Genomic DNA, 12,862 nt, shown 5'->3' with positions numbered 1-12,862 from the left:
TACCTTGAAAATTCCTTTATGTGAAACCCACTGTATAGCTGTTGAAAGAATTTAACTCAGATTAATCAATTTACTCTCTATCAACAGTTCAACAGAATGCCTGTTGAAGCAGTTTCAAGAAGCATTAGCTGCTTCAGTCAATAAAATTTAAAATGGAGCCCACAAAATTAGTCTACAGGATCTAGAGAACAGGTGCTCTTTCCCTTTTAAAGGCAGGATCTTCCTAATGAGAAAGAAAAAAGTGGTAAGGAAAAAAAAAATCACACAAGCATATAAATAAAATGTTCTATTTCATACAAATAAACTGTATTTCCATCATCTGAATATAAGGGGAGGAAAATAAGGAACCAAATTTTTTATTAATATTGGTATTCAAACTGAAGCAGTCTGAAGTAGCAACCTCATTCCAGGTCTGTATAACATCAAAGAGAAAAACCTTATGGACCCATGAAGGAATATCTTCTCCATTTTAATTTGTATCTTTCATTTTTCAAAAGCCTTTCTTTTCTAGAAGTTACATCAGAAAGGAACACATGAGTGTGTCACAAGCACTGAGTAGGAAAAAAAGAATATTTATTATACATCCCAGGTTGATTTCCATGGTTATTTATACATGCTTATATTCAAATTTGCAGATCTTTGAAATTCAGAAAGATGAAGTGCTGTATCAAAGCAGTTCTTTTTTATTAAGGCATTTGTCATTATGTGAATCTAGTCCAGACAGCAGCAATCCATTCAAGTTAGTTACTCAGGTGTTTATTTGCATGCACCACGCTCTCATGAGAGAGTTTTCTTTCTACTTACATTTTCACTTAGCAAAGCAGTACTTTTAATAAATAGTGAATCTGAATCAAGCCCACAGTATTTCTTAGGTGGAAATGAGGCAAGTTCTCTGGCTATGTAGACATCCCATCTCTAATACATAATTTCCAAAACCAGTGGAGGTGCAATACTTAGACCAGCAAGGGACTGGTGTCCATCACCACTTGCAGGTTCAGTTTAAGCAGTGCAGAACTATCAGCTTGTGTCTTCAACACGTGAATTGTTAGGAAAGCAACATGGAGCAAGCCATGGCTTTGAACAACCAATCAGAGCACAGAGCATTCTTTATATAACCAAATTTAAGGATACTTTCCATCTCTCACATTGCGTTTCTCTTAAAAAGGCACAACCCTACTAAATGAAATCTCACTCTTTATGACTTGCCTCCCAAGCTGAGTGACAAGTAGGCATGAGGAATTGTTAGGCATGAGGAATTGTTAGCCAAGGGCAATTTCTAAGTGAAGTTATATAGGAATATACATGTACTTCAGGGATGACCCAAAAAACAACCAAAATTAATATCTTACATAAATGTTCTTGAAAAAGTAATAAAATGCAAGGGGCACTGCAAAAATTATTTTCAAGAGCTTGAATATTCTTGTCTGCTTTCTGGCTTAGCAATTTTAGATGCCCAACACTTTTGAAATTATATATTTGATTTTTCTTGAAACCAAATTAAGTTATTTCTAGATCATCTATGCTACCACTGGAAGAACTAATCTAAGTATTTATTTATGGAAAACAATTATACAAAAACTATGACAAGTCATATTTCTATTATTTCTCTGAAAGATGTTTGTTGAGGTTTTCTACATTTACATTTCAAACCATCATCCTTTAATAAAGTCACTATATCCCTAATACCATGTGAAAATCCGGATGAGAGACATTAGTTGGCACTTAAACACTGGCAGTGTGCTTATGAACATTTTGATTTTGTAATCACCTTCAGAATGCCTTCCACAGTGTTTTAATACCCAGAATGGTTACAAACTAGCCTTACTTTCCATAAGTGCCCTCCATACATTTTAAATGCATGCCTTTCATTATTTGTTCTTCCTCCTGCATCTACAAATTTATTTAGCCAAAAAGTCAATATAAAACGTCCCATGTTTATTAGAATGCAAAAGTATCCGCCATACTCTAATGCTATAATGCCATAATGACTGGTCATTTGTATATATCTTGCAACTTAGCATATAGTTCTTTAAAGTTTAAAACCAGTAAAAAACAATTAAAAGCTCATATAACAATAAAAATCTCAACTGAAAATATTAGAAGATAAAATATCAGTGAACTCTGTCACTAAAATCAATTGTGTGTAAAAACATGGTAGGCTTAAAAACCATCTCCTGGATGTGTGGTTTTCATGTACTCGTGCATCCAATGCAACAAACAAATGTGAAACACCACAGGTGTTAAATTTGACCATTCAAATCCATAAATTCAAAATACATTTGCTTATCCACCCGGACTTTCCTAGGGTTTTCACTTTACCCAAAAAGATTAGGAGATTGTCCCATGAATATTTTTTTAAAGCACAGACTTGACATAAAGAAAAATTAATAAGGGACCTAAAAATACTTCAGCCTGTTTAGCGACACAGTCAGTGGGGAATAAGCCATGTTCTACTTATTAAGATAGAGAAATCCCAGTGCAATAAATTAATACTTGCTCTGTATTATAAGCAAAGAAGAATTTTACTCTTCCTTTTAGCTTGCTGTGACACGACTGGTTTAAGCTCTGCTGATTTTCAGTTTGTTTTGGTTTTGCTTTGGGTATTTTTGGTACTATCTTGGGAGTTGGATTTTTCATTGTTTGTTGAGCTGACACAAATCTTCATCTTGATCTCTTGCACAGTCGTGTACCACATGCTTAGAAACCTGTGTCTCCTGAACATCACTATGGCTTTACTGTTCTGGTGGCTGCACAATGAGGTTTACCTGGGGGTCCAGTGACAGTGAAGAATTGAAACATTGAAACTGAGCTATTACTGATGCCTACCAGCTCATGGTCCCTACCAGCATCATTTAAAGCCTCTTCAAGATTCAATTTCATCACTTAGTTATTACTCTTAGTCAAACCCCTGATAACTAGGAGGTGGTTTTGTTCACAGCGAGAGCAGAGATATCACTATTCACTGCCAGCATTTTACTCCACAGTGGGACATTATTACCTGCATACAGAAATGAAGGGGTAGCATGTAAGGCTCTGGGAGAGCAAACAAAAGCTCTCATGACACTTCTGGGAGGAAAAGGCCAAGGCTTCTTCAGAATATCCTGCTATCCACAGGAAAGGACTGTGCCCCTCTATTTTACAGAGCACATGGGAAAAAAAACATTCCTAGAAGAAAGCCCTTCTCTGTCTAGTTATTTCCATGTTCAAATGCATAACTCATTGGGTGTACTGTCAACATCTTGATGGACTTTTAGTATGTAGCACCATCTTTTACAAATGTCATTTCCAAACTGAAATCTGAAAGTTTCATTTTTGATAAAGGCATGAGTTCAGCAGCAAGTTGCTTTGTATAAAACAAGCTCCATCTTTTATTCGTCCTGCTGATAAAATAGCAGCCTGGGTGGGTAAAAGAACCACCTTACCTTCAAGCCAAGAAGCTTAAAACCTTCAGAAGACCAGCAAAAGTTTTTGAACATTCAACTATCACAATATCTCTCTCTAGCTTGTCTTTCCTTTATCCCTGTAACACTGCCAGCTACACATCAGCATCATTAGAATTTTAAGATCCTTACAGATTATCTAGCAGTAGTCCAGAATTTTCTGATTAGCCAAACAGCAACACTAAAATTGAGCAGATAAGCAGCAGTCTGGTAATTCTCTGGTAATATGAGCAAATAACACCATTTTAGAAACATACTACTGTTTAATCATACAATGAAAAACCATCAAACATGGATACAGAATTTTAAAAACTAGTAATTTTTTAGCTATGAATTACTGATATCTTTGGGTAGTAAAACAATATAGAGAAATTAGTTCAGTCATCCAATTTTTACCATCATCCTGGAAAAGAATGAGTGCCTTTTATCATCATCACTAGCATTTAGTTACACATCGCAATATATACCATAAACATAGATTGTGATATTTTCTTGAAACTCAAATTCTGCCAACCTCTCCAGATTCTTCAAGCCAAAAATACCTGCTCTTTTGATACAGCTCTAGTCTATGTGACCAATTTCTTATTCTAAGCTGAATCATTACAAAAGCCAGCCGATTGGTTAAAAATAAAAAAAGAATGCTGAATACCATAGCAACTGGCTTGCAGCCTTGCTAACAGACAGGAAGGATTTTTTACTTGAACAAGAGCTACAAGTGAAAACACCATGCCAAAATCAGATCTGGCATAATATCAACAACGCAACAGAAACACAGAAATTACTTGACCCCTCCCCAATTTCCTCCCTGTAATATCTTTTATGCAGCAGCAATTCTTCAGGTTCTTATTAAAATACAATTCAAACAGCAAATTAAAACATGTGCCATGGTATTGATTCTACATCAATTCTACATTACGTGGCAGGATCTTTTCCAAAACAAATAGGATTAAATGTTGAAAAATCCTGTAATGGAAGCAGAACAATAACAGAGCTTGATCTTCAGTTTTAATTAATAGTCATATCATTCCATAACTAAAAGGATTAAAAGTTTCTAAAGAAACATCTCTAAATACAGATAATTTTAGTGACTAAGTGATCACTTTTAGGAACATATCAAAGAAGTAGCATTTAAGGCTCTTAATGCCAATACCATCTAAGAATTGCATCAAATCTATAAGGAATACATTTGAAGCAGCACATTGCTCTGGAATTACTGCAAAAGTACGTGTTGAGGGCAAGGTTTTGGCAGGGGGTAGGCTCTGTGGGAAGAGATCAGAAGCTGCCCTATGCTGGACAGACCCACTGCTGTCCCCAGCTGAGCCCACAAGTGACACTGGTGGCACCTCTATCATAACATATTTAGGAAAGGGTAAAAAACCTATTTGGCAGCTGTGAGAGAGAAATGAGAAAACATGAGAGAACAAGCCCTGCAGATGCCAAGGTCACTGAAGAAGGAAGGGGCAAAGGTTCTGCAGGCACCAGAGCAGAAATCCCATCGCAGCCAATAGAGAAGACTGTGACAGTGCAGGTTGTCCTCCTGCAGCCGATGGAGTGGAGCAAACATCCACCCTGCATCATATGGAGAACACCAAACCAGAGCACGAGGAGATGCCCTAAAGGAAACTGCAGCCCATGCAGAGCCCAAGCTGGAGCAGGCTCCTGACAGCAGCCACGGCCCAGGCAGGAAGCCCACACAGAAGCAGATTTTCAGGCAAGAACAGTAACCTGTAAGAACAGCACATTCCTCATGGAACATACCCCATAGAAGGATTCATACTGATGCAGTGGAGAAGGAGCTGTGTTGGAAAAGTTCCTCAGGGACTGTATTCTTTGAGTAGGACCTCATGGTGAGCATGGGAACATACTCCACCAAGAGGTCCTACTCAAAGAATACATAAGGAGCATAAGGAGAAGGAACAACAAAAATGAAATGTTATAAACTGAGAGTTTTCCCCATTCTCCCTGCACTGCTCAGGAGCAGCAGAAGGTGGCAGGAAAGTCAGGAAGGAAAGAGGGAAGTAGAGTCTGAGAAAAGTGAGGGGTGATGGGAAGGTGGTTTTAGGTTTCATTTTTTATCACTAACTTTCTATATTTTTAATTAGCAATAAATTAATCTTTCTCTAGTCAAGTATGTTTTGCCTTGTGACAGTAATTAGTGAGAGATGTCCTCTCCTTATCCTTTCATCTTACTTTCTCTCCTTGTGCTGCTGCAGAGGGGGAGTGAGAGCGCAGCTTGCTGGGCACCTGGCAGCCACCAAGGTCACTCCACTACCGAGTTCTTGCATTTGGGGAAAATGCATTTCTCCTCAGCAACTTAAGCTATGAAGTCTTTGCTTTGAAGTAGAGGTACCCATCTTTTCTAGGTCAGCTGTAATAGGTATTTGCTGCATTGCACAGTGAAGAATCACAGCCCTGTCTCATCTTCAACCATGTTTAGGGTGGATTTACTCAGAGGAGTCTATTTGCCTTCCAAGGATGCTCACTGAGTTTGGCTTTACAAGCCAGTAGAAATGTCAGCTCTGATCCTCTTTCTGCATCATTTAAGAGGTATTCAAAATTCCTATGAAGTATTAACAAGTGAAGAAAAAATGAAATACCCACAGCACTGCTTTTAATATTAGTGCTAATTTTTAACCCAAGTCAGAGTTAAGTCCATAACTCCACAGTATCAAATTGATTTATTTACTCTACAAGCATAATTTCTGAGCTTTTACTGGTATTATGGAGTGTTACACCCACACCTATGAAAATCCATGTACTTTTGCCATTAAAATGAGAGAAAAGCCTTACATTGGGCTATCTATTTCGTTTTCTATCAAGGAAATAACGAACTATGGGGTATTATACTTGTTAATATGTTTTCTGTATCTGCCAAAGGCCAAAAGATGTTTAAGGCCTTTTGACCCCCAGACTCATGTAGTCTTACAGGAACTTTATGTTCCCAAGAAACTCTTACATCAGTGACCACAGAGTTCGAATTAACAAAATTTACATTGGTTTTGGGAGGTGCTTCCATCATACTGGTAAATTGTTCTACATGTTCTGTAGATGTTGAAAATGGGCATGTTTCTGCTTTGTCTCAGATTTCTGATGTACCACAATTCAGACATGAAATCAGCCTAATTTTAACCATGCAGCTGAATTTTAACCATACATCTGTGCTTGATCTGTACATATCTCAAGATATGTCTGCATTTATAATATATATATATAGGATGAATACAGGCTTTGTTAAACATTCTCTCAGAAAGTATCTGTGCTCAAATTGGCATGAAATCCATGACAAAGATGCAGCAGAGATCCAGTGACTGAAGTACACAATGAAAAGGCCTAAACTAGTGCTCAAGAGTAACCATCAGAACAATGGCTCCAGCTGTTTCCAAAACTTTGGGAGAGGGCAACACAAATGCCTCAGAATGTAGAAGACAATGCCAAGATTCTGTTACCCTTCATTTACCTAGTAGAAAGGCATCATTTGAGCCTAAATACTTCCACTGTTCTTATTACAATTTATTATGACAAAATTATTATTATTATGACAAAATAATTATTTAATAGTATTATCAGAAATGTTTAAACTAACTTGAACCACCAGTTTCTTTATTAAAAAAAAAGTAAACTATTTAGGAATACATATCTGCATGTCAGCCCAACTGATGGGTGTCTGGAAGCAACTCATTCATGTGAAGGAAACTCAATGGTAACACTGTGGAAACTGCTCCTCCTGCTACACAGTACTGCTGATACATCAAGAGCCCAGAAAAAAATTACACAACAATTAAACACAAAAGAAAACATCTTAGCACAAGCACAGTACACTCATACAAAAAATAATCTCCATGATTATAATTCAGTTACAGAAAAACACCTAAACCATGAAATAGATGTGCAGCATGCTGAGTCTAATGTAATTAGAATATCTTAATGTAGAGCCTCATTCTTTCCCATAATACTTAGATTTCTGAGTTCAACAGTGAGTTGACCTAGGTAGTTCAAGGTGTTCAGCAAACTTAAGATGTTTGCCTGGTTAGCTTCAGAAGAAGGAATTTAAAACAGACAAGACTACCCAAATACCTTGTCAAAGATCCCCTGCATTATACACAAAATCATCAGCCCTGTAGAAATGTGTAATATTACTCTCTCTGAGAAGTTTTTCATCCTACTACGAAAATGATAAACCATAGCAATGAAATGAGCTAATTTGCCAAAGGATACCTGAAGAATTTGTAGCTAAATAAGAACAAAGACTCTTTATTTTAGATCAGTGAAAAGTCTACATCTACACATATATATCTAGTATAGAAGACAGAGTCTGTATTACTTCATTCAATTTTCTGTAGTTAAAAAATACAAAGGAAACAGTGTGCACAATACAGTTAGTGTCAGCGGCACAGAAAAACGAGAAACAAAGAAAGAGGAAAAAGGCTTTACTTTTATTGTAGGTATTCAGGGATTGTATTATCTCTGGGATATCTCAGACTAAATAGCAACACTCACAACATGGACTTTCTATATGCACCACTTCTTCTAAGACACAGCTGTTGTGAAAAATTTTTATTCACTGCTTGTAAAATGACAAAGTACAATCAATGACACCTTTATCACATTTACTTTTTGTAAATTCCACAGTCCATTGTCATAAGGGATTCCTGTAACCAGCCATCTGGGATGAAAACAAAAATAAGTGACAGGCATCCCTACCTCCTAGTCCATCTCCAGAATCAACCTCACAGATGCTCTCCCCTTCCATACTGTCTTTAGGATACAGCAGAAAGCAAGATCTTCCTCGAGTGATCTGCTCAGACTCCAGAAGGAAGCTGAATCCACCCACTCTGCAGCCAGCAGGTGTTATCTTTCAAATAAAAACATAAAAACAAAGCTATTGAGCCACCTCTGGTATACAACAGATTCATTTCATTTCATTTCATTTCTTCCTTAAACACTCAACTTTTCAAGACTGTGTGTCAGTTGCTTTTACTAGATGCTCTGACATTGCAGCTCCTTGTATCAATACAGTCTCTTCAATGGGTATCTGAGCTCCTTTTCCCACGTAAATTCAATGGTGATTCACAGTTCAAACTCTTCACTCAATATAAAGAGGCTACATCAGTCCAAATTTCAGGACTCTGTTAAGGTGGAAAGCCTCAGCACAGATTCATGCTCATTCACATGGCCTGACAGGACCAGGAGCAATATACTATATATCCACATGATTAGCTCTTCTCTGGCATACTGTGAGTACTGTGAAACCAAATTACATTCAGTTTGCAAACAACTACACAGACTGAAAACACACAGTTCATGTGGGTTCACCTTCTTACAACTCCTAGGGTTATTTTAAGTATAGGTAGAGAGAGCGCATCTCAGTTTAGCAATGGATTTGATTTGCAGATGAGTATAAAGAAGGAGAGTGTAAAGATGGATGCAGACAAAAGAATAAACCCACCTCGTGTTTTAATTAAAAGAAGGACAATAAGGGAGTAAAATTCTTTTCCCTTAAATTGAGCCTAAAACAGCTAATTGTTTTGCTATTACTGTCCTGTGCAGCTGTTTTTTACCAGCACCTTCTCTTTCTGAATAAATGAGAAATAACTGTCAATTAATTAAAATACATACTAAGGAGTCAGGAAACAACCATACATTAGTACCTTTGAGAGGCAAAAACAGACAAAAAGCAATCAAAACAGAATGGAGTTACTAGATTAATTTTGCAGCAGGTGGAGAACTCTCATGTGTCAGATGCTCATGATCTAGACAGTAACACAAAAATGAGCTCCAACACTCATCTAAGTGTAAGATTTGCAGTATGATTATTTTTAAAACAAAGGAAAACAGAAACCAAAATTCATATGAAAACAGCTCTCTGCTGTTGAACAAATGAACTCACACAGGCCAAGAACAGAAAACACAATGAGAGAACAATAATAAGTATATGAGTGATGTGACACATAAAACTGTGCAGATATCATTAGTAACTTTGAGCTAGTCATGGAGCAATGTATTAGCTGTTCCCTTGCCAGTTTCAAACGAGCAAATAACAACTAATTTCTATTTGCAAGTCTGTGGCCTTCTCTTTTGCTTCTGCATGTCACTAGGAAAGCTTTCTAACTGTCCCAAGTGACTGTGTCTCATTGAAGGTGTGGAAAAGGCAAAAAAAAATTGTATTAACATCAATTGCCCTGCATTTAACATGAATTACCTTCTTTAGCTTCCTATCACAAGAAAACAAATACTATAAACAAATCTGTATTCAGACACCAAGTAAAAGAAAATCAATAGTTCAAGTACTATGTCATTTTGTTGATAAAAAAGAAGAGCATACCTAGAAGTCTCACACCAGATGAACTCTAGTTCTTCATCTTCTTCAAGCATCTCTCTCAGCCAACATCTGCACGTTCTTGTTGATTTTCCTCTGGTTGAGCCAGGTGTATGCCATGTAACAGAACATGCATGGCACTGTAAAACACTGAGCAGAATTCCAGTGGAGTGAAAATTGTAGTACAGCCATCTTACGCTGCTGATGCCTCTTACACTTGAATTGGCAGCTCAAGGTGTTCTTCTAAACCCGCCTGCATGTCTTCCAGAAGGTGGGCTACAGCAGTTTGCCAGAGAGCAGAGACTCAGAATGGATCCACCATAATGCTGATCTTTCGTGGTGAAGTTTTGCAAAGATTTGGTAAAAAAATTCCATAGTCCTTATTTTAAAAATATTAAAATACTTACCAAATAAATAAATGGAATACAACAGCAATAGTATCAAGCTCTGGATGTGTGTTTACACATGAAATATGTATGATCCAAATGCTGATTCAGGATACTCAGAAGAACATAAACAATCATAGTTTCTGTTTATAAAAGCAAATGCCCTCAAGCAATGAATATTGGATTACCATGATCAAAGTTCTACTGTCAATGTCACAGGATCTAGTAGTACTACTTTTTCCAGATAAATAGATGAACAATTAACCATAATTTTAAAAAATCAAATGCAGCCCTTCAAATGTAAGAACTTTTCTTGCAAGTTTGCTTTTGGAAAGGTCATCTTATTCTACTCAGATCTGAGTTTTTATGATGAATGCTACAGTTCTCATGCACAGTAATACAGAAACATGTTTGTATAAAGTAACTGACCAAAGGACACTGTGCACTGTCTAGAAACAAAACATTACAATTTTACCTTGGCCTGCATATGTGGAGAAAAATAACCTGTGCCCATCATAAATGCCTACTTCAACATCTACTTAGACACAGCTGTTGCACAACCTAATGTGTTCACTTGTCTGTAAACAAAAATCGGTGTCCTTATGAAAAATCCATCAAGTGCCTCATGCATTGTCTTATACTGATTAACCAAATGAAGTCTACATGCCTTTATTAAAACCTGTAGGCATAGAAAGGACTAAATTTCAAGACAGTCAATGCATAAGGGTGGATTACTAAAATTAAGTATCAGCACTGAAAAATACAAGCATTTCAGTGCAAGATTACTAAAACAGTAACTGGAACCAAAGTCTCCACTGCCTAGTAGAAAATTACTATTATTATTCTTATAGAAAACTGAGATTAAAAAGATAAACAGAAGAAAACCTATTTTTAAATAATTTATTATTTTATATATATCATTGTGAAACAAATTAATTGTTCTTTATTACATGCTTGCTGTCTCTTTCCACTTGGCATCTGCACCAATATTGCTTTTAATAGCATTTCACTCATAGCTGAACCTTTGGGGAGTGAGGGGGAGGCATTGTTAGTAGATAGGAAACCCCCTATTGCTCTGTTCTCTGGCTATGAAAACTTTTAATTAAAAACTGAAAAGGATGCAACAGCACTGAAACAGAACAGTACTGAAATCTAGAGCTGCTCAAATGTAATCACAGCAATGGAGTAACCACAGAGGTGGAATTCTTAGTAAAGAACTGCTTCATGCTCGGCTGTGTGTTTACCCCTTATACAACAGAGAAAAACCTGAAATGTTTCAAGTCAGCCCTTCCACAAAGGAAAAATTTCACAATAGAGAAGCAGAGATGCACAGAAAAATGAGGTATGAGTAAAATTGTTTTAAAACAGAATGCAGCAACTAGTTTGATACTTTTAAATTACAAAGCATTTGAAACCTACATTACAGGGCTCCTTTGGTCACTTAGTTTCAGTGTTTGGAAGTTCCTTGATCATATTGCTCATTCGAATCCTTCTCCCTACTAAGATAATACAGTATTCCACCATCAAAACAGAATAAAGACACGTGACCCAACCATCATTTGGTGCTGTCATATGGTCCTCAATGAAAATGCTATCATGAGAGGGAAAAAAATCCAATGAACATGTTTACATAAGTCTTAGAGAAGGTATTTCTGCTGTTGAGGGAACTCGACACAGAAGAAAGCTCAGGAAGAGTCTCAGCAAGACCAGTTGTTCAATTCTTCCTCAGTGTTCTTCACAGAACCGTCCATGTCAGAGCAAGGCAGTGGGTGGTGGAAAGATGAAGTCAGGAATGCATAACTACTTGCATGACTTAAATTTTTTTCTCTCAGAGTGGTCAAAAAAGCCTCAGTTCTGTTTTAACCCAAGCCAAGTAGTTTTATTGCCAAGCAGGTGTGCAGAAGAAAGAGCAATAGATAATTACTGTCATTAGTCACCTTCTTCAGACCAGAGCCTGGCTCCAAGTGCTGTACAGTGGGGTGCAGAGAAATTGCATATGCATCCTAGAAAGCCCAATCAAATGTAAATGACTCCAGTCCCTTGATCTTTCTGAAATTATGTGGTTCACCCTCCGGCTGCAGATATTGGATTTTGCAGCATTAATCCCCACTAATGTAACGTAATACTACCACTGGAGTATATGCACATTTTGATAACAATATATGAAGAAGCACAAACTGTGTTAAAAAAATCAGAGTATGATAAGACTATTTATATCTGCGCACATTAAACCTTCAGGGAACTTGACAAGTTTAATTCTCCAATTAAAGTCAGAAAGACCAGAGTTTTCTACATTTCAAATCAAGTGCTGAGATAACAAATATGTCAGAATTAAAATGCAAAGGGAAGACTCAAGTCACAGAATCGCAAAATCTTTGGTATGGATTAGAAAGGGCCTTGAAGACCATCTGATTCCAACTACTTGCCATGGCCAGGGATACTTACTACCTACCTACTAGACCAGGTTGCTCAGAGTCCTATCCCTGTCTTTGAATGCTTTCCAGGGATGAGGCAACCACAACTTCTTGGGGCAATCTGTTTTGGTGTTTCACCACCCCCACAAAGAATTTCTTCCAAATATTCAACCTAAACCTTCTCTCTTTCATTTTAAGGCCATTTCCCTTTGTCCTGTCAATATATAGTCTTGCTAGGAAGCCCTTTCCAGCTCCCTTGCAGCCCCCTTCACATACTGGAAGGCCACAATGAGGTCACTCCAGAGC

At 37.2% G+C, this 12,862-nt stretch overlaps 1 protein-coding gene across 6 annotated transcripts in view; it reads right to left on the bottom strand.

Annotated features, from left to right (window-relative positions):
- Nucleotides 1-12,862, bottom strand: part of PPP2R2C (protein phosphatase 2 regulatory subunit Bgamma) — a 200,580-nt gene that overhangs the window by 88,002 nt on the left and 99,716 nt on the right. The window contains exon 2 of one of the 6 annotated variants that reach the window (XM_088056266.1): nucleotides 8,142-8,292. The exons of the other annotated variants lie outside the window; for them this stretch is intronic. Within the exon in view, the coding sequence (XP_087912392.1) occupies nucleotides 8,142-8,190 (49 nt within the window). The 5' untranslated portion in view covers nucleotides 8,191-8,292. The remainder of the gene's footprint in view (nucleotides 1-8,141; nucleotides 8,293-12,862) is intronic. 6 annotated transcript variants of the gene reach the window in all.

The sequence above is a fragment of the Pseudopodoces humilis genome, chromosome 6, assembly GCF_049639895.1.
Source record: "Pseudopodoces humilis isolate 2021_Gansu_Grassland_sample_001 chromosome 6, ASM4963989v1, whole genome shotgun sequence".
Taxonomy (NCBI): Eukaryota; Metazoa; Chordata; class Aves; order Passeriformes; family Paridae; genus Pseudopodoces; species Pseudopodoces humilis.
This window is presented reverse-complemented; position numbering and strand designations above follow the sequence as displayed.